This window comes from Pan paniscus, chromosome 17 (genome assembly GCF_029289425.2).
Source record: "Pan paniscus chromosome 17, NHGRI_mPanPan1-v2.0_pri, whole genome shotgun sequence".
Taxonomy (NCBI): Eukaryota; Metazoa; Chordata; class Mammalia; order Primates; family Hominidae; genus Pan; species Pan paniscus.
Genome location: NC_073266.2, coordinates 86,580,754 through 86,602,259, shown reverse-complemented (window position 1 = coordinate 86,602,259; position 21,506 = coordinate 86,580,754). Strand labels below are relative to the sequence as shown.

Sequence of the window (21,506 nt, the reverse complement as noted above, 5' to 3'; positions counted from 1 at the left end):
ACAGGTGGCTCTTATTATTTTGAAGTATATTCCTTTGATGCCTCTTGTCCTGCCTCTGTTGAGGTGATCATATATGAGTTTTGTTTTTGATTCTCTTTATGTGTTGAATCACATTTATTGATTTGCATATGTTGAACCAACCCTGTATCCCAGGAATAAAGCCTACTTTATTGTGGTAAATTAACTTTTTAATGTACTGCTGGATTCGGTTTGTAGTACTCTGTTAAGAATTAATTCTACCAAAAAGACATGTGCATCCGTATGTTCATCAAAGCACCATTTCAAATAACAAAGACATGTAATAAACCTAGATGCCCATCAGCAGTGGGTTGGATAAAGAAAATGTGGAACATATATACCATGGAATACTACACAGCCATAAAAAGAACAAAATCATGTTCCTTGCAGCAACATGGATGGAGCTGGAGGCCATTATCCTAAGTGAATTAATGCAGGAACAGAAAACCAAATACTTCATGCTATCACTTATAGGTGATAGCTAAACACTGAGTATGCATGGACACAAAGATGGAAGCAATAGACACTGTGTACTAGTCAAGGCGGGTGTGCTGAAAGACTACTTATTGAGTTCTATGCTTATTACTTGCATAATGGGATTATCCATAACCCAAACTTCAGCATCACACAATATACCCATATAACAAACCTGCATATGGACCCCTGAATCCATAGTAAAAGAAAAATCATACATGTTCTTTAGAAACAAATCATGTTAGCAAGATAAGCATGCATTAAAATCAGAAATAATTGATTTCCATGCACTCTACTCCAATTGGTGTGATGAACCCAAAGTTGAGTCATAGTAAGGAAAGTTGCACAGTTACCAAGACAAGAATTCTGTGGAGATTATCTCATTTCTCACACCAATCACAGGATATCTTTTTATCCCTAAGAATATGGCACAGGCCAGGCCAGGCCAAGCCAAGACACTGAAGGCCTTTGCATTTTGGAGGAAAATGTGCACTATTATATATATATATATGTATGTGTATATATATGTATATATATGTGTATGTGTATATATATGTATGTATATATATGTATGTATATATCTATACACATACATATGTATATATATAATATATAATTATATATATATTAGTTCAACACTAATCTTTGAATTCTGTGTACCTGTTTCTCTTGGGTATGCAGACAATATAGTATTTTCAATATTTTGATTTAAAATCAACAAATACCTCCTTTCATCCATATTTTATTAGCCTTTGTAAGAGCTGTGTAATGAGATAGGCATTACTGAAAACAAGAGAATACAAAAGGCAAACCAATTTCTATATATATTGCTTCACTTTTTACAGTAAACTATGGTACTTTGCAATAAAAATTAATTAAATGTTTCCAGTTGCAATATATGTTTTTCTTTAGGTTGAGCAATACAAACTATGCTTAATTTACTGTAATTCTATTTTGAAATGTATATATTTGAGAGTTTGCTGGTATAATGATTAAATATTTTACACAAAGTGGTATTTTAAAAAGAATATTAAGGATTTCTTCTTTTATGTGATTATGAATATTCAATCTAAGTTAAAGATAATATTTAGATTCTGATTTCCTCTTATGCTGGAGTTTTCTGATGTATATAACTCTAATGATTTTCCTTAAATGACAAATTAGAAATTTAAAGATAAAAATTTAACTATTGAGATTACCAGTTAATGACTAGAGTTTTATATAACAATGTTCTATAGGTGACACTTTCAAAGCCTAATATATAAATGTCAAATGTGTGAAGTCAGTATTGTTATTGTTACTATAAATGATGCTTTACAGAATGCAAATAATTTTTCAAGATATTTCAACAAAAGAAAATATACTCAATGTTTAAAGGTTAAAGTAGTTGAAGTCAAGCATCAATACAATTTTACAATTTTTGTAAAGTATTTCCAAGATTTATTTAAAAGTATATTTTCCTTTTGCACATCAATTTTACTTTCTAAATTTAGTTGTTTTGAAGGAAATAATCTCTTGAAAATTAGAATACAAATAAACCAATATTTGTTGAATGTTTATTAATGCCAGATGCTATTATCAAGGGTTTCACATCCATTATTTCATTCAATCTTTGAGGCAGTTTTACATAGTTTCATTACAAATAACACACTCAAGGTCACAGAGATAATAAATAGCAAAACCTATCTTCTGATTTAGCTGGAGGAATATGTGCAGAAGCAAAAGAATATCAAAAACCTTACTAAACAATTCACATGATCTCATTACATTAAAAATCAATACAAGTTGCTAAAAAATGAAAAAGAAACAACACACAAACATAAATCTCATGGCCCCTATTTTATATTAAGACTAGCTTTCCAAAGGAGATCAAGCATGTTCAGGGTGCTGTGGCCATAAATCGAAACCCTGAACAGGCCAATATTGAGCTCCAAAATGGAATCAGTATTTAAAAACTTATCAACAAAAAAGAGCCCTGGACCAGATGGATTCACAGCCAAAATCTTCCAGACATATAAAGAAGCGCTGTTACCAATCCTACATAAATGATTCCAAAACACTGAGGAGGAAGGAATTTTCCTTAACTCATTCTACAAAGCCGCAATTCTCTGATACCAAAATCTGACAGACAGTAAAGAAAGAAAACTACAGGGCAATATCCCTGATGAACATAGACACAAAATCCTCAACAAAGTACTAGCAAAACAAATCCAGCAGCACATCAAAAAATTAATTAGCCACATAAAGTAGGCTTTAATTCTTGGTTGCAGGGCTGGTTCAACATACTGAAATCAATAAATGTAATTCACCATGTAAATAGAATCAAAATTAAAAAATCATATGAGCTTCTCAATAGATGCAGAAAAAGCTTTTGATAAAATCCAACATTGCTTCATGACAAAAACCCGCAACACACTCGGCATTAAAGGAACATACCTCAAAATACTAAGACCTATCTATGAAAAACCCACAGCTAACATCATACAGAACAAGCAAGATCTGGAAGCATTCCACTTAAAAACTGAAATGAGACAAAGATGGCCACTCTCACCATAGTGAGATTTTGCAACATAGCACTGCAAGTTCTAGCCAGAGTCATCAGAAAAGAGAAAGAAATAAAAAGCATCCAAATAGGAAAAGAAGTCGAATTCTCTCTCTTTACTGGTGATATGACAGTATACCTGGAAAGTCCTAAAGACTATCAAAGGTTCCTAGAGCTGATAAATAACTTCAGTAAAGTTTCAAGATACAAAACCAATGTACAAAAATCAGTAACATTTCTATGTACCAATAATATTCTACCTGAGAGCCAAATCAAGAACCCAATCCATTTAAAATAGGAACAAAAAAAGGAAATAGTTAAGAATCCATCTGAACAATTAGATGAAAGATCTCTACAAGGAGGACTACAAAACACCAAAGAAAGAAATCACAGATTACACAAATGAAAAAACGTTCCATGCTCATGGATTGGTATATCAATATTGCTAAAATGTCCATATTGCCCAACGCGATTTTTGGATTCAAAACTATGACCGTCAAAGTACCAATATCATTATTCACATAAATAGAAGAAAAAACCTCTAAAATTCATATGGAAACAAAAAAGAGCCCAAATAGCCAAAGCAATCATAAGTAAATAGAACAAAGCTGGAGGCATCACATTACTGGACTTTAAGCTATACTATAAAGCTAGAGTAACCAAAACAGTATGGTACTAATACAAAAACAGACTCATGGGTCAATTCAACAGATTAGAGAACCCAAAAATAAAGCCACAAATATACAATCATCTCATCTTTGACAAAGTCAACAATAACAAGCAATGGGGGAAGTAATCCACATTCAACAAATGATGCTGGGATAACAGGCTAGCCATATGCAAAAGAATAAACCTGGATCCCTACATTTTACCACATAAAAAAATTAACCCAAGTTGAATTATAGACTTAAATGGAAGACCTCAAATATAGGAACCCTAGAAGAAAACCTACGAAATGCCATTCTCGACATTGATCTTGTAAAAAATATATATATATTACTAAGTCCACAAAAGCAAGTGCAACAAAACTGAAACTGACAATGGGGACCTAATTAAACTAAGAAAATTCTGTAAAGTAAAGAAACTTTCAAGATAGTAAACAGATAAACTACAAAATGGGAGAAAATATTGACAATCTATGCAACCAACAAAGGTCTTATAACCAGAATCTATAAGAAACATAAAACCAGCACAAACCAAATAACATTAAAATTGAGCAAATTAAAATTTGCTCAATTAAATGAGCAAATTACCTGAGTAGACTCTTCTCAAAAGAAGATATATACATAGCCAACAAATATGTATAAAAAATGATCAACATCAGTAATTATTAGATAAATGCAAATCACAACCTCAATGAGATACTATCTCACACAAGTTAGAATGGCTATTATTAAAAAGACTAAAAAAAAAAAAAGAAAAGAAAAAAGGTGTTGTTGGCAAGGTTGTAGAGCAGAGGGAACACTTATACACAGCTGGTGGGAATGTAAATTAGTTCAGCTGCTAGAGAAAGCAGTTTGGATTCTTCTCAAAAAACTTATAACAGAGCTGCTATTCAATCCAGCGATCCCATTTTTGGGTTATATACCCAAAGGAAAATACATCATCACACCAAAAAAGACACATGCACCCGTATGTTAATTGAAGTACTGTTTGCAACAGCAAAAGCGTGGAATCAACTCAGGTGCCCATCAATGGTAAATTGGATAAAGAAAATGTGGTACATACACACCATGGAATACTACACAGCCATAAGAACAGAACAAAAGCATGTCCTCTGCAGCAATATGGATGCAGCTGGAGGCCACTATCCTAAGCAAGTTAATGCAGGAACAGAAAACCAAATACCACCTGTTCTCACTTATGAGTGGGAACTAAATACTGAGTACATGTGAATATAAAGATGAAAATAATAGCCACTGGGGACTATTAGAGCAGGGAGGGTGGGAGTTAGGTGAGGGTTGGAAAACGACCTTTAGCTGCTATGCTCATGAATTGGGTGATGAGATCATTCATACAGCAAACTTCAGCAATACACACCTTACCCATGTAATAAACGTGTACATGTACCCCCTGAACCTAAAAGAAAAGCTGGGGAAAAATAACTTTCCATTAAATTTGAACTGTTTATCTGCAAGATGGGCATGGGTGGCAATGGGTATGAGGACTGAGGTCTTCTTTGAACCAGGACCTGCTGCACTGTGCCATTTGTGATAACTGGTTTGCAATAATGGATGCCAACAACTCCTAGCTGTTCCTATACATGCACGTGGCTACTTCCATAAAGCCATAGCATTAATGTCCTCTTGTCTTGAATCTGGAACGTCCCTATAACCTGCTCTAACCAATTGAATCTGAGGGAAGTAGCTGTCTGACTCCCCAGCAATCCTCCTGAAAGCCAATATCCACATGAAAAAGCTCAAGGCTGACTCCTGAGTATTGAGAGGTTACTTGGGACAAGGGAGAGGCCCAGCCAGCAGCTGTATTCCTCACCCCAGATAAGGTATCAGATAAGAGATTGAAGTCATCTTGGACATCCAGGACCCAGGAGATCTCCTAGTAAAATGCAGCTGCAAGAATCACCCCATGGGTTGAGTGGAAGCACTACCTAGCTAAACCCAGAAAACCAACAGAACAGTGGTAAGCAACACAAACATGTTTTAAGCTACTAAGTTTCAAGGTAATTTGTTTTGTAGCAGTAGATATCTGAAACAGAAATTGGTACCAGGAAATGCAGTGCTGTCATAACAAAAACATAAAATATGTAGTATTGGTTTACAAACCATGAACAAGTGGACACTGAAAAGGCAGTGAGGGGATTCATGAAAGTAAAAGCTGTAAAAGTCACAGAGAAATTATTACTGGAGGCTGGACAAATAAAGGAAATTCTGACACATGCAACATGAATAAACCTTGAGGACATTATGCCAGGTGAAATAAGCCAATAACAAAAATAAAATACTATATGATTCCATTTGTATGAGGTATCTAAAGGAGACATATTCCTAGAAAGGGGCTGAGAAGAGGAAAGATGAGGAGTTGTTTAACGGGCATAGAATTTTCAGCTTTCTGAGATGAAATATTTCTGGGTAATGGTAGCGTAACACTGGCTATACTTAACACTACTGACCTGTACACTTAGAAAGCGTAAGGTGGTAAACTTATGTGTTTTTCAGCACAATTACAATTTTTAAAAAATCTCTATTGATCGTCTGTCTGTCTCCATCTCTATCTAATGTATCTATCAATCTCTATCCTATCTATCTATCTATCTATCTATCTATCTATCTATCTATCTATCTATCTATCTATTATCTATCTATCTAAATTAACAGGCCTCTATTTCCCCAGCACACCATGGTAGGCAGGATGTCTGAGAAGAGAGCAATTCAGAAGGCAAAAAGGTCACTTATTCTGCAAAAAGGATGAGTAGGAGACAAGCAGAAACCTACAGGGTAAAGCTTAAATTCACGTCTACCCTCTTGGGAACCAGCAGCCATTTAACTAGCATAAAATGCAACCTCGAGTGACTCCAGCCAATATCACATACAGCAAAAGAACCACCATTTTGACCACAGCCAACTCACAGAATCTTGAATTATAGAAAATCATTGTTGTTTTCATTAAGTTTTGGCATTGATTGTTGCACACCAAGATATACCTGAAACAATATTTAGTTCCCCATACTTTGAAGGAAAATCACTGAAGCAAATATCTTTCTTAAGCCATTATCTGTACAAACCAAATGTTTACTATGCAACTTCAACCTTGAATCAAGATTAGTCTTCTTCCAGTATGTTCTTTCATAATCCTGTCCACTTAATCTATCATATCTCAACGTCGTCATCATTATGAGGATAATAATAATCTCCATTATATACGTGTTATGAAGATTAAACGAGTTAATATGCCTGATACATCTAGACAATGCTTTGTTCATAGCAACCCTGGAAGGGGTAGTTATCAATATAAGTCTGTACTGAGATCACTGAGGAGCTGCCTCATTGGTCTATCACAATAGTGGAACTCTAGAATAGAAAAGAGAACATGATATAATGTGAGAGTATAAAAACCCATTCCTCTTGGGTTCTGAGATTGCTGGATGAGCAAACATTTCAGAAAAGAGCCCCATTTTCCCCTTTATGTGTTTTTATCTAGAGATTGTGTTGTGTGCAAGAAACTGTAGAAGTCTAATGTTGAGGGATGGTGGCAGGGAGATTTGTTTTCCACTTGCGTTTAGGATCTTGAGAGGAAGATGCCTTACCAGTTGCCCCACACCCACTTGGGGCACAGCCACAGAAAAGCAGAGAAACATGGTCAGGCAAGGGGAACCCTAATATTTAGCTTCTCCAAACTGTATTTGGTTCTCATATGGGATTGTGACTGAGATGAGACCTTGACCTGCGGCCCATCCTGAAGCCTCCATCTGGGTGAATTGCTCAGTCAGTTGGTTGACAGGGGATATGATGGGATAGAGGAGGTCATACCAGAAATTGCTGAGATGGATCCAGTTCAACAGGAGGAGTGTTAAGCAAAGAGAAGGAAGTTCACATTTAAGCATCAGAAGCCAGCAAGAGTACCCAGCGACAAAATGGACTTCATTACTACACAGCCTAGAAAACACACACCAGTGCACACTTGAAGGTCGGGCCTCTTTGCCCCCCAGTGCTGAGTTCCTATTAGTCATACAATCCCCCATGTTTGGGAGAGAAACAGGGAAAAAGTGAAGACTCAGTGAATGACAAAGGCTTTTACAATGAGAGACTCTGATAAAAGTGGTCTTTATTCAGTAATGAATTAGTAAGATTTCATTTTTTTTTGACTAATCAGTGGAGGGGGAGATGAGTAAAACCAGTATGTTATTGACTGAGTTAAATCTTACAAGTTGCCTTCAGTTGAAAATAGGTATGGAAAATTATAAGTGTCTTTTTGTTCAAAATAACATTTTACCTTAAAAACCAAACTTAAATAGGAAGCAATAAACTATAATGTATATAAAAGTTTTAAAGAAATATTCACATAACCACAATTTCCTAATTTTCTCTATTCCCACTACTCAAAGGGAAACGACAGCTTAATTTTGGCCTGATTTCTACCTAGATACTACTTTGCAATGCTGATGCCTTTCCATGATTTTACGGTAGAAATGTCTATCCAGATAAAAGTCAAAAGTCCTTTTAGTTTCTCAGCGATGCTTACAGCCTGTCTTAGATTCAATCACCAGTTATCTGTTACTTTAAAATACAAAACACTTTTTTCTGATTCATCTGCTCACTTCCGTTTTATACAAAGAATTAGAAATGACTTATAAAATTATATAAGAAATATATTGTTACGCCTCTAGAATGATTCATTTTTGTTAATACAATCTGCCATCCCCACCACATAGACAACGCATACATAAAAGTTTACCAATTACTTAAACAAACCAGTACTTTATACTTAAAGTCAATGGTTTTCTTATTAATGACCCAGCGTCTTGTATGGTTTTCAACTTACTTTTTCTTACCGATATTATAACTCTTTCAGATTTTATGTAAAAAGTATTCTGAAAGCTCTTTTTTACTTTCAAAATATTTACACATCTTAGAATTAAACTTGTTTTTAAATGACATTTAAATTGTCTTTTTGAGAATATGCAGTATCTGTTAGGCAAAAATTAGAAGAAGTGAAGAAGCCCATTAATTTGTATATTGTCTAAGTTTTTTCATTAATATTTCTAGTTAATAAAAACAATTTTACTGATATTTAAGAAAAGGATATGGAAATGTCTTTAAGGCCCTAATCTTTAATTCAGCATATTTTGTGAAAAAATTACCAGTTTTGCAAGTGCCTGAGTTCAGTCTCTAAGTTTTCATTTCTTTCTTTCTCTTCATCCAGAGACCTCTGGAGCTTACGGATCTGATTCAGGGAATCATCAAGCTGAAAGCGAAGTAGAAAATGCTTTAGTTAGGTTCAAGTGTTCTATAGTACATCATGGTGGCTATAGTAAATAACATCTTATCATATTCTTAAAAATTACTAAGAGAATAGATTGTAAGTATTCTCACCACAAAACTATAAGTATTTGAAATAGTACATATATTAAGTAGCTTGATTAGCTAGTCTACAATGTACACATTTAGAAAAACATCATGTTGCATATCATAAATATGTACAAATTTTACTTGTCAATTTAAAAATAAAATTTAAATTAAAAAACATGAGGATCCATTCTATATAAGACACAGTTTTCTATCTCCATCTTAATAAGAAAAGCTCTTAATGAAAAACAAAAGTAGTTGAAATAAAGTAACCCTTTAAAAACAAGGTATATTTTTGTATGACAGTAACTTACCAGTAGTGTATGTGTGAGTTTCTTTTGTATATGTGCATGAATAAATGAAAATATTCATTTATTTTAATAGGGTTAATGTACATATTCAGTAATAAACCTCAAAATGATCTCTGAAATACTTGACAAAATCCTTTCTATGTAGCCCTCTTCTCCCATTTCCACTCTTGCCTCCCCTAGCTATAAGTCACTGAACTATAACTTGTGTTTTTTATTCCCATGGCTTTGAACAAAATACACGTGTGTGTGTACATATTCACATATACATATGCTAAGTGTATATATATATGCGAAATATATTTATATATATAATTGAAAATGTATCCTTTTAATTGTTTTAATTAAAAAAGGTATTTCATGCTATATGTAATATTCTTGCTTTTTAAATCCAACGGCTAAGACTCATCTACAGTAATGTTTCATCTGTGGTCTCTTTGTCCTCTCTATATTATAGCACTGCATTACTATGCCATGACATATACACCTACCCTCCTTTCCATGAGTATTTATATTGTCTCCAGCCTTGTGATGCTCTGAACATTCATATATACTGGGTCCCTTGGTATCCACAGGAGATTGGTTCCAAGACCTTCTGCAGATTTCAAAATCCACATATGCTCAAGTCACTAATATAAAATGGGGTAGTATTTGCCAATAATCTATGCATATCCTCCTCTATATTTTAAATTATCTCTAGATTACTTATAATACCTAATAGAGTATATAATATATAAAAATGGTATATAACTACTTGTTATATTGTGTTGTTTAGGGAATAATGACAAAAATCTGTACATGTTCAGTACGGATGCATTTTTAAAAAATATTTTTGATTAGTGGTTGATTGGTTGATTCCAATAATGTGGAATCCGTGGATATGGAGGGCCAACTGGATAGATATATAGCAATGCACCGCACAACGACTTTCTGGTTAATAATGGATGCATATAAGGTAGTGGTCCCATAAGATTATAATGGAGCTATATAATGGAGTAGGCTATACCATCTAAATCTATGACCTTCACACAAAGACAAAATTACCTAATGATGATCTTTTCAGATTATATCCCTATTGTTGATACACAGGCACACACACACACACACACACACACACACTATGTATGTGTGTGTGTGTATAACAGATGATAGATAGATATAGACGTGATTCATCTGTGAAAAATTTTCTCTTGAGACATGGCTAGCAGTAGCATCACCAGATTATACTTGTTATGATACTAAATTTCACAACGTAATACCAAAATGTCTTCCAAAATTGTTTACCAATTTAACTCAATAATTAGAAGGGATCCAGTTTAATCACATTTTCATTAACTCTTGATGTGACATTTGAAAACTTTTGTCAATCCCTGATCAATAATTATGTATAATGTCTCTTTATATTTTTATTAGATTAACATTTTTCTCATGTGTGTTTATTCAGGCCTTTTGCTCATTACTCTATTTTGGCATTTTTCCATTTCTTTTTTTCTGTATATATTCATGTTATAATGTTAATACTATTCCTTTGTTGGTCATAAGAGTCCCAAGCATTTTTGGCAGGTTTATCATTTTTTTTTCATTTAAGAGATCTTTGGTTTAATCATAGTTATTTTTATTAAATTATGAAATATATCAATATTTTCTCCTACAGTTGGGACTTGTACTTCAACTATAGAAAAATGTTATTCTGTATTTTCACTATTTTTCTTCAGGTTTTACACTTGTCATTTACGTTCTTGATCAAGCAGGAGTTAATTTTACACATGACATGAGGTAGAAACCCAATTTTATTTTTGTCCTATACAAACACATTTTGAAAGGTACATAAGTGCAAATATTGAACAGACTTATCAATTGATCTGACATATCAAATCTGTCATATGTCAAAATTCTGTATATATGATGTATAAAGTTTCTTTTATAAAGTCTGATAGCAGACCCTTTTTTTGACAATTTATTTGATCCTGCACATTGTCTGAATTACTATAGCTTTCATTATAAATTTTTACATACAATAGTAAAAGATCCCTTTTTCCCAGTTCTTTTTCCTCAGAAATACCTTGATTATTCTTGATTCTTTATAAATTTCAAAAACAGCATAGCAAATTTCATGAAGAACTATATTTGTATTTAACCTGGAGTTTCATTAACTCTATGGGATAATTTAAGTTTATTTGACATTATTTCAGTATTTAATGTTTTTGCCCAAAACACAGTGTATTTTAAATTTTACTTAGGTCATCCTTAAAGTCTCTCAACTAAATATTATAATTTTCTCCTTAGAAGCTTTGCAATTTCTTCTTAGGAGGTTTAATTTTATTAAATTTAGTTTTAGGAATTTTATATCTTACGACATTAAAAGTAATATTTTAAAGCTATTTTTCCAAAAAAATAAAATAAAATGTATTTTATAAGTTTTGTTGTATGTGTATAGTATAAATTGCCTTATTAGGCCAGGAAAAGAGGCTCACATCTATAATCTCTGCACTTTGGGAGGCTGAGGCAGAAGGATTACTTGAGGCCAGAAGTTCACGACCTGCCTGGACAACGTAGTGGGACCCCATTTCTTAAAGAAAACATAAAAATAGCCAGGCCTGGTGGCACGTGCCTGTAGTCTCAGCTACTTGGTAAGCTGAGGCAGGAAGATGGCTTGGGCCCAGGAGTTCAGGATTATGGTAAGCTATGATTATACCACTATACACCAACCTGAGTGAAGAGCAAGACCCTGTCTCTAAAATAAATAGTCTTATTAACGGAACATTTGTTTTACTGAAACACCTAGGTAAACATTCCTTGGTTTTCTAAAAATTAGACTTTTTTTTTCCTAATTGAAATAAGGTATTTTAAAATAAACTCCATTTTATTTTGAAATATATCTTTAAGCTTTGAAATCAATTAGGGTTCATATTACAGTTTTCCCATGTGTGTCTTAGAGCAAGTTTCACATGCACAGAGAGCCTAATACTCTCCATCTTTAAAATGGTTGCACTTATAGTCTTGTTATGAAGATGAAATAAGATAACATTTATAGATTGCATTATGTGGTACTGGACATGAAGCATTTAGCATACGTTATCTAACCTAAACTTGTTTTATTAGAAGGACAATGAAAATTAATGTGAAATGTAATTATGGGTACTGCTATTGTAAGTGATTCTTGGCTACACAGTGAAGGCACTATCATGACTACGAAAGTTAATGCAGTAAAATGAGCACTTAATATCTAAAGTGCGGAAGTCATCTTAAAGGCAGAATATCCCACAAGGCAAAAATAGAAAAAGCAACACTTAATCCAAGGTGATGACTAAAATGAAGCAGAAATGATAGATTCAGAAGGTTTTAGAAGTTTTCAACAAGGGTGATACACGTGAGCATCTCATCTTATAGAAGTGCTATTTTGTCCTGTATACTAACAAACTGAAATTATATGCAAACATTGTGAGTTGAATTACAATGAATCTGTCTGTAATTTGCTCCTTCAACACTTGGCTCATAGACAATATCAAGGTTTTAGAAATGCAGATTTAAGGCCATGCGCAGTGGCTCATGCCTGTAATACCAACACTTTCAGAGGCCAAGGCAGGTGGATCACTTGAGTGAGGAGTTCCAGACTAGCCTAGTCAACATAGTGAAACCTTGCCTCTACTAAAAATACAAAAATTAGCCGGGCATGGTGGCGGGCACCTGTAATCCCAGCTACTCAGGAGGCTGAGGCAGGAGAATTGCTTGAACCAGGGAGGTGGAGGTTCAGTGAGCCGAGACTGAGCCACTGCACTCCAGCCTGGGCAACAGAGTGAGACTCCGTCTCAAAAAAAAAAAAAAAAAAAATGCAATGAAAATTTAAGCAATGGACCCTGACATACTCTGAATAAGCTGAGAGGTCTTGGCTTTGAACTGCTCTTTTTAGGAAAAAAATCCACAACAAAAAGTATCTTACTCGAGTACTATTAATTGTGTTTTTCTAGGTTAACCATTAAAATATTTTAAGAAGTGTTTTATTTGCTAAGTGGCCAGGTTGTTTTCTTCTTGGCCTTACTGGGGCTTCCATGGGGTGGGTCTGTGTGATTTTATTCTCCTCCCTTCTACACAGTAATTTTTAGCACCTTTATTCTTCCAATTGAATATTTTACAATGTTGGGGAATTTTCCACACATGTTCAGCTTCCAGACAAAAATCTTGCTTTTCCCTTGAAGTAGATTGCTGATCCTTAGCACTAGAGAATAAACCAATAATTTCAGTATTTATTAAAAGCGCATGTTAAAAAAAAAAAAGGATGAATTCATGTCCTTTGCAGGGACATGGATGAAGCTGGAAACCATCATTCTCAGCAAACTAACACAGGAACAGAAAACCAAATACCACATGTTCTCACTCATAAGTTGGAGTTGAACAATGAGAACACATGGACACAGAGAGGGGAACATCACACAGCAGGGCCTGTCAGGGGGTAGGGGACTACGGGACGGATACCATTAGGAGAAATACCTAATGTAGATGATGGGTTGATGGGTGCAGCAAACCACCATAGCACATGTATACCTATGTAACAAAACTACACGTTCTGTACATGTATCCCAGAACTTAAAGTATAATAAAAAAAAAGAAAGAAAATCTTAAAACCTTTGATGATGGTAACATACAGGAATTTCAGATTCTTTTAATGTTACATTTTTACCTAATATTTACAATGAAAAATATAATTCAATGAAAAAACCAAGAGTTTAAAAAAAATAAATAAAAGTAAATAAAACTGCAATAAATACCAATCCTCCTCTATACAAAGTCAAACCACTGCTAAAGATGAACCAGATCCCAAGTGATTGATCTCTATACCAGCGTTATTAAAGTGAAATCAATTTAAATGTTAGAAAGAATTATATAGATTTAAGTTGTTACTCTTCCAAGGGGTGTTGGGGAGGGGAGTTTTTTTTAAGCACCCTGATGGAGAAATGCTATTCTGTAAACTCTTCTCATCAAGTATTTATGCTTACAGAATGAACATTTTGTTAATATATATCATAATGAACTCCCAAATAATATTTAGTCTTATTTCTGAATTTCAAACATTTAGACATTTTTCAGTAATACCCACATTTTGTTGCTATCTATAATTCCTAATTCATAGAGATGGCACAAGTTTACTTTCTTACCATAAAAGTTTCCCCTTGTATCAAACTCACACATATTTGTTGATTTCACTTTTCTTAGTTTCCATTTTCTATGGAGAAACCAGAATGTTCAACATTCATGCCTCATTAAAAATTTATTTTTAGAAAGATTTTCATTCTGTTATATAGGTTCAAGATTAAAAATACAATAATGTAATAGGCTAATAGTAATGTTTGACTAATATTATTCTGGACCCTCAACTTATTTTACATTTTCATCTTCTCACCTGTATACCGACTTGGGAAAAAAAAAAAACACACACACACACACACACTTATTTGGCATTACAGTGCCAGTACTTAGGATAGTTCCTAAATAATTTAATAGATGAATGAGAAATGTTTCTTTTAAACTTTTTCTTTGATTCATAAATTTTTAACTTCTGCTCTATTATTTTAGATTTTAGTATTTGAATATCAGTGTGGGCTATGACATTTAGGAAGTTAACTTACAGGTATTATTAGATATTTAAGAAACATTTTAGTAGTTTGATAGGAATAGCATTTAATCTGTAAGTTGCTTTGGGCAGTATAGCCATTTATACAATATTGCTTCTTCCTGTCCATGAACATGGAATTATTTTCCATTTGTTTTTGTCATATCTGATTTATTTGAACAGTGTAACTCTCATTGTAGAGATATTTTACCTCCCTGGTTAGCTGTATTCTATTCTTTTGGGGGCTATTGTGAATGGGACTACATTCCTTATATGACTCTAGGTTTAGATGTTGGTGTTTAAGAATGCTACTGATTACTGTACATTGATTTTGTATCCTGAAACTTTGCTGAAGTTGTTTATCAGATCAAGGAGATTTTGGGAACAGATGATGAGGTTTTTTTAGATATAGAATCACGTCATCTGCAAACAGGGATAGTCTCACATTCTCTCTTCCAATTTGGATGCCTTTTATTTCTCTCTTGCCTGATAGCTCTAGTCAGGACTTCTCATACTATGTTGAATAGGAGTGGTGAGACAAGGCATCTTTATCTTGTACTGGTTATCACAGGGAATGCTTTCATCTTTTGCCCATTCAGTATAATGTTGGTTGTGGGTTTGTCTTAGATGGCTCTTATTATTTTGAAGTATGGTCCTTCAATGCCTAGTTTATTGAGGGTTTTTAAGATGAAGGGATATTGGATTTTATTGAAAGTGTTTTCTGTAGCTATTGAGATAATCACGTGGTTTTTGTCTTCAGCTGTCTTTATGTGATGATTCACATTTATTGATTGCCATCCCAGGGATAAAGCCTACTTGATCATGGTGTATTAGCTTTTTGATGCGATGGCAGATTCAGTTTGTGAGTATTTTGTTGAGGACTTTTTGCATCTATGTTCACTGAGCATATTGGCCTGAAGTTTTTGTTTGCTGTTGTTGTGTCTCTGCAAAAAGAGCCCAAATAGCCAAGACAATTCTAAGCAAAAATAACAAAGCTGGAGGCATCACACTACCCAACTTCAAACTATACCACAAGGCTACAGTAACCAAAACAGCATGGTACTGATACAAAAATAGACACATAGACCAATGAAACAGAATAGAGATCCCAGAAATAATGACACATGCATATAACTATCTGATCTTCAACAAAGCTGACAAAAACAAGCAATGGGAAAAGGACTCTCTATTGAATAAATGGTGCTGGGATAACTGGCTAGCCATATGTGGAAGATTGAAACTGGACCCCTTCCTTATACCATATACAAAAATCAACTCAAGATGGATTATAAAGACTTAAATATGAAACCTAAAACTATAAAAGCCCTGGAATATAACCTAGGAAATACCATTCTGTACATAGGACCTGACGGATATTTCATGACAAAGATGCCAAAAGCAATTACAACGAAAGCAAAAATTGACAAATGGGATCTAATTAAAGTAAAGACCTTCTGAACAGCAAAATAAAGTATCATAAGGGTAAACAGACAACCTACAGAATGAGAGAAATTTTTTGCAAACCATCCATCTGACAAAGGTCTAATATCCAGAATGCTTAATTAAGGACCTTAAAAAATTTACAAAAGGAAAACAAACACCATTAAAAAGTGGGCCGAGGATATGAACAGACAGTTCTCAAAAGACATTCATGCATCCAATAAGCATATTATAAAATGCTCAGCCTAATTATTAGAGAAATGCAAATAAAAACCACAATGAGATACCATCTTATACCAGTCAGAATGGCTATTATTTATGAGTCAAAAAATAATAGATGCTGAGGCGAGGTTGCAGAGGATAGGGAATGCTTATGCATTTTGGGTGGGAGTGTAAATTAGTTCAGCCATTCTGGGAAAGCAGTGTGGTGATTCCTCCAAATACTTAAAACAGAATTACCATTTGACCCAGCAATCCCATTGTTGGGTATATACTCAAAGGAGTATAAATCATTCTACCACAAAGACATAAGCATGCATATGTTCATTGCAGCACAATTCAAAATAGCAAAGACAATCAACTTATATGCCCATCAACAGTAGACTAAAGAAAATGTGGTACACGTACACCACGGGACACTATGCGGCTATAAAAAAGAATGAGTTTATGTTCTTTGCAGCAACATAGATTGTGCTAGAGGTCATTATTCTAAGCAAATGAACACAGAAACAGAAAACCAAATACCACATGTTCTCACACATAAGTGGGAGCTAAACAACAAGAGCACATGGACACAAAGAGGAGAACAGCAGACACTGGGACCTACTTGAGGGTAGAGGGTGGAAGGAGGGAGACGATCAGAAAAAATACCTACTGTATTGGGTGCTATGCTTATTATCTGGGTGATGAAGTAATCTGTACACCATGCCCCTGTGACATGCAGTTTACCTATGTAAGAAACCTGCACATGTACCATTAAACCTAAAATAAAAGTAAAAAATAAAAAGGAAATATTTTGGTCCAACTATTAAAGACATTGGAGTTTGAATACAGTATGATCCTTTAAGTAAAATTTATTTTTAAAATGTAAAATTAATTTAAAATGATTCCTCAGTATTTCTGTTTTTGTATTAAGCATGTGTATTTATGAACAGCCTAATGATTATTTAGTAAACAACATAGTTATAATACATTTAAAACCATAATTTTGAGAGTATTTTATCACAGAAAGAAATGATTAACATGTTAATAATTTATTACATGTTTTATTCACTAGAAAAGTTTGTTTGTATTCATTTTATCATAATCATTATATTTTTGTTGTCATTTGTCATGTTTTGATATATTGAATGCTTCATGAATAATTTACTATTGATACGTTTTAGGAACTGAATTGTGTTCCCTCCAATTCAATATGTGAATTCAAAATTCACATATTGAAGCATTAAACCCTAATGTGACTCTACCTGGAAGTAGAGTAAGAAGGTAATTAAGGCTAAATGAAGTTGTAAGAGTGGGGCCCTACTCCAGTAGGGTATTCAAATAAGAAGAGAAAGAGATCACAGGAGCGCACACACAACAAGAAAAGGTGATGCAAGGTCTCAGCAAGAAGGCGGCCATCTGCAAACCAAGAAGAGGGGCCTCATGAGAAACCAACCTGGCTGATACTTTGAGATTCTGAACGTACAGCCTCCAGAAATGTGAAAAAATAAATTCCTGTTGTTTAAGCTACTCAATTTGTGGTATTTCATTATGGCAGCCCATGCTGCCTCATACAATATATACAAAGTAAAACAGAATAATCTACAGAGATTCATTGACACTTAAGGAAGAGATCCCAAACGTGGTTCCCAACTGTTACTGTTCCTTTGGTTTGCATGTGTAAACAGTCATGAAGTCACGTGAGCTTCAGTTTCCTCATTTTAAAAAGGAAATAATAATGTTAAACTATCTCACAGAGCAGAGATAAATTAACTATTAAAATCTTAAGGAAGCTCTCTATAAATATCAAAACATAGAAATAATGGTCCTCAGCATAGCTGTCTTCCTTCAATCAGTCTTTCTCAGAGTTATTCATTTCAAATATCTCATATTGCCTTCTCTAGAGGGAAAATACTTACTGAATTTGGCAAATGTACAGGGTTTCCCAGGAGAACTATTACATGCATTTGTCATTTTAGAAGACAATAAATATTGAGAGCACACTATGCCTTTGGCACAGTTTTCAATGCTTTCATTTAATCTGCACAATGGTCCTGTGGTTAAGAACCAAAGTTACTGTGGCAAAATGAGAATATTGTGTTCATTGTTTTTGGAAGCAATGTTCATTAGAAGTAGAATCATGGCTCATTAGCATTTGAACCAGACAGATTCCACAACCTCAAACTCTTAACCTCTATTCTACAGTCAGTAGGATGTCTTGCTTTATGACAGGTAAAAAGATTTCCATTCAATTATAGAGATAGATTTTTACCATTAAATCATTCTTTCAATGTAGTGTTGGTAATATATTTTTTGCTGTGGTTTTGGTTTGGTTTTGTTTGTTCTTTTTAAAAAACTGGCCACATACTAAATGCAATAGCTGGGAATGTTTTTAAAAAATCACTTTCATGCACCCACTAACTCGTCATCTAGCATTAGGTATATCTCCCAATGCTATCCCTCCCCCCTCCCCCCTCCCCACCACAGTCCCCAGAGTATGATATTCCCCTTCCTGTGTCCATGTGATCTCATTGTTCAATTCCCACCTATGAGTGAGAATATGCGAAAAAAAAAAAAAAAAATCACTTTCATGGACCCCTTACCAGACATTCTGAACTAAAATTTCAGGGGCAGTTCTCATGCAATTTATTTCCACTTCCTTCACGTGATGCTGTGCTTATAAAATCTGAAAACAACTGGGATGTATTGTAGAACTTTTAAGAAAACTCTTTCAGGCTTAATTAGGGATAGGAACTGTGGGGAAAAGCAAGAGAGATCAGATTGTTACTGTGTCTGTGTAGAAAGAAGTAGACATAGGAGACTCCATTTTATTCTGTATTAAGAAAAATTCTTCTGCCTTGAGATTCTGTTAATCTATGACCTTACCCCCAACCCTGTGCTCTCTGAAACATGTGCTGTGTCAAACTCAGGGTTAAATGGATTCAGGGCGGTGCAAGATGTGCTTTGTTAAACAAAGGCTTGAAGGCAGCATGCTCCTTAAGAGTCATCACCACTCCCTAATCTCAAGTACCCAGGGACACAAACACTGCGGAAGGCTGCAGGGACCTCTGCCTAGGAAAGCCAGTTATTGTCCAAGGTTTCTCCCCATGTGATAGTCTGAAATATGGCCTCGTGGGAAGGGAAAGACCTGACCGTCCCCCAGCCTGACACCCATAAAGGGTCTGTGCTGAGGAGGATTAGTATAAGAGGAAGGCATGCCTCTTGCAGTTGAGACACAAAGAAGGCATCTGTCTCCTGCCCGTCCCTGGGCAATGGAATGTCTCCATATAAAACCCGATTGTAGGTTCCATCTACTGAGATAGGGAAAAACCTCCTTAGGGCTGGAGGTGGGACATGCAGGCAGCAATACTGCTTTGTAAAGCATTGAGATGTTTATGTGTATGCACATCTAAAAGCACAGCACTTAATCCTTTACCTTGTCTATGATGCAAAGACCTTTGTTCACGTGTTTGTCTGCTGACCCTCTCCCCACTATTGTCTTGTGACCCTGACACATCCCCCTCTCGGAGAAACACCCACGAATGATCAATAAATACTAAGGGAACTCAGAGGCTGGCGGGATCCTCCATATGCTGAACGCTGGTTCCCCGGGTCCCCTTATTTCTTTCTCTATACTTTGTCTCTGTGTCTTTTTCTTTTCCAAGTCTCTCGTTCCACCTTATGAGAAACACCCACAGGTGTGGAGGGGCAACCCACCCCTTCAAGGAACAGCATTTCCAAATCATTGCCACATATACATTATTTTCAAGCTATGCTTTTCAAATCTCTTTCAAAAGTTTATTTTCATAAATATTACTTGTCATATTTCTTTTCAGAATAAACTCCTTACACTCAAACCCTGAAAATAATTCAGTAGATCTGTGGCCCAGTGGAAAGGAGTGGAGATTATTACAGTGATCTAGAGTGACAGAAATGGTTATAATTACACCCTTCTTAAGTGAATTCACGATTCAGGGTACTGAGGTACAGGGTGCTGAGTATTAAGATAATATAATTTCTTTTTAAAGATCACCACGATTTTGTTAGAGAAAAGTAGAGCAGGTAAAGCTGTTAGGAGATGAATGCTGCGGGTCCAGTGAGACATGGTGGTAGCTTTAAAGTGGTAGCCATGTAGATAAGACCCAATGAGCAGGTTTGAGGATATATTGTTGCCAAATCTTCTCCAATTGTGATTTCATATTAGTGGCAGTTTTGAGGTATGAAACAGGCTGATTTGGCCATTAGAAATCTGAAGTTATCCCTTAAATTTTGCTTTCTTTAAAGTTTTTCATCTGCCAGTTTTGTTTGGTGCAATTTCATTCCTATATTGTAAAGCTGAGTGTTTAATATGTAATTCAATAATTTATTGTAATATTATTTTATGATTTCCTTATTATGTGATTTTTGAAAAAGAGAACTTCCCAGTTTTTCCATGCTGCTCCTCCTTCATTCGTTCCACCCTTCTTTTCTTTTCTTCTTTTCAAACCTGGTTAGAAAATGTTCTATACCAAATGACTGATGGTAATTAATACAACTATGAATAAGTCAGAGGACGCCCTTGCTGCCTTAGTTCTGACATTCAAATTGGGGTAGTAGGAAGGAGAGAGAAAAAAAGCAACAACAAAAAGCCCATAACTCAACAGGGTACTTTGTGATAAACTCCAAGGAAAAAATAAACACAATGATGTAACAGGAACTGACCACCTGGTTTGGAAAGGGCTGAATAACATCACAACTAGAAGAACTAGTGAAGCAAGAGCAAACCAACCCCAAAGCTAGCAAAACACAAGAAATAACCAAAATCAGAGCAATTGAGAAATGAAACACTATGCAAAAGGTCAGTAAATCCAGGAGGTGGTTATTTGAAAAAAATCATAAGATAGATTGCTAGC

At 34.7% G+C, this 21,506-nt stretch overlaps 1 protein-coding gene across 10 annotated transcripts in view; it reads right to left on the bottom strand.

The window, feature by feature from the left end:
- Positions 1–21,506, bottom strand: part of CCDC102B (coiled-coil domain containing 102B) — a 368,750-nt gene that overhangs the window by 30,615 nt on the left and 316,629 nt on the right. For 9 of the 10 annotated variants that reach the window (XM_055102590.2, XM_055102591.2, XM_008952665.5 and 6 more), the window contains one exon: positions 7,803–8,956. In XM_055102590.2, the coding sequence (XP_054958565.1) occupies positions 8,849–8,956 (108 nt within the window). In that variant the 3' untranslated portion in view covers positions 7,803–8,848. Of the gene's footprint in view, positions 1–7,802; positions 8,957–21,506 lie in introns of those variants that run through there. The other variant, XM_034944001.3, reaches the window with a different exon arrangement.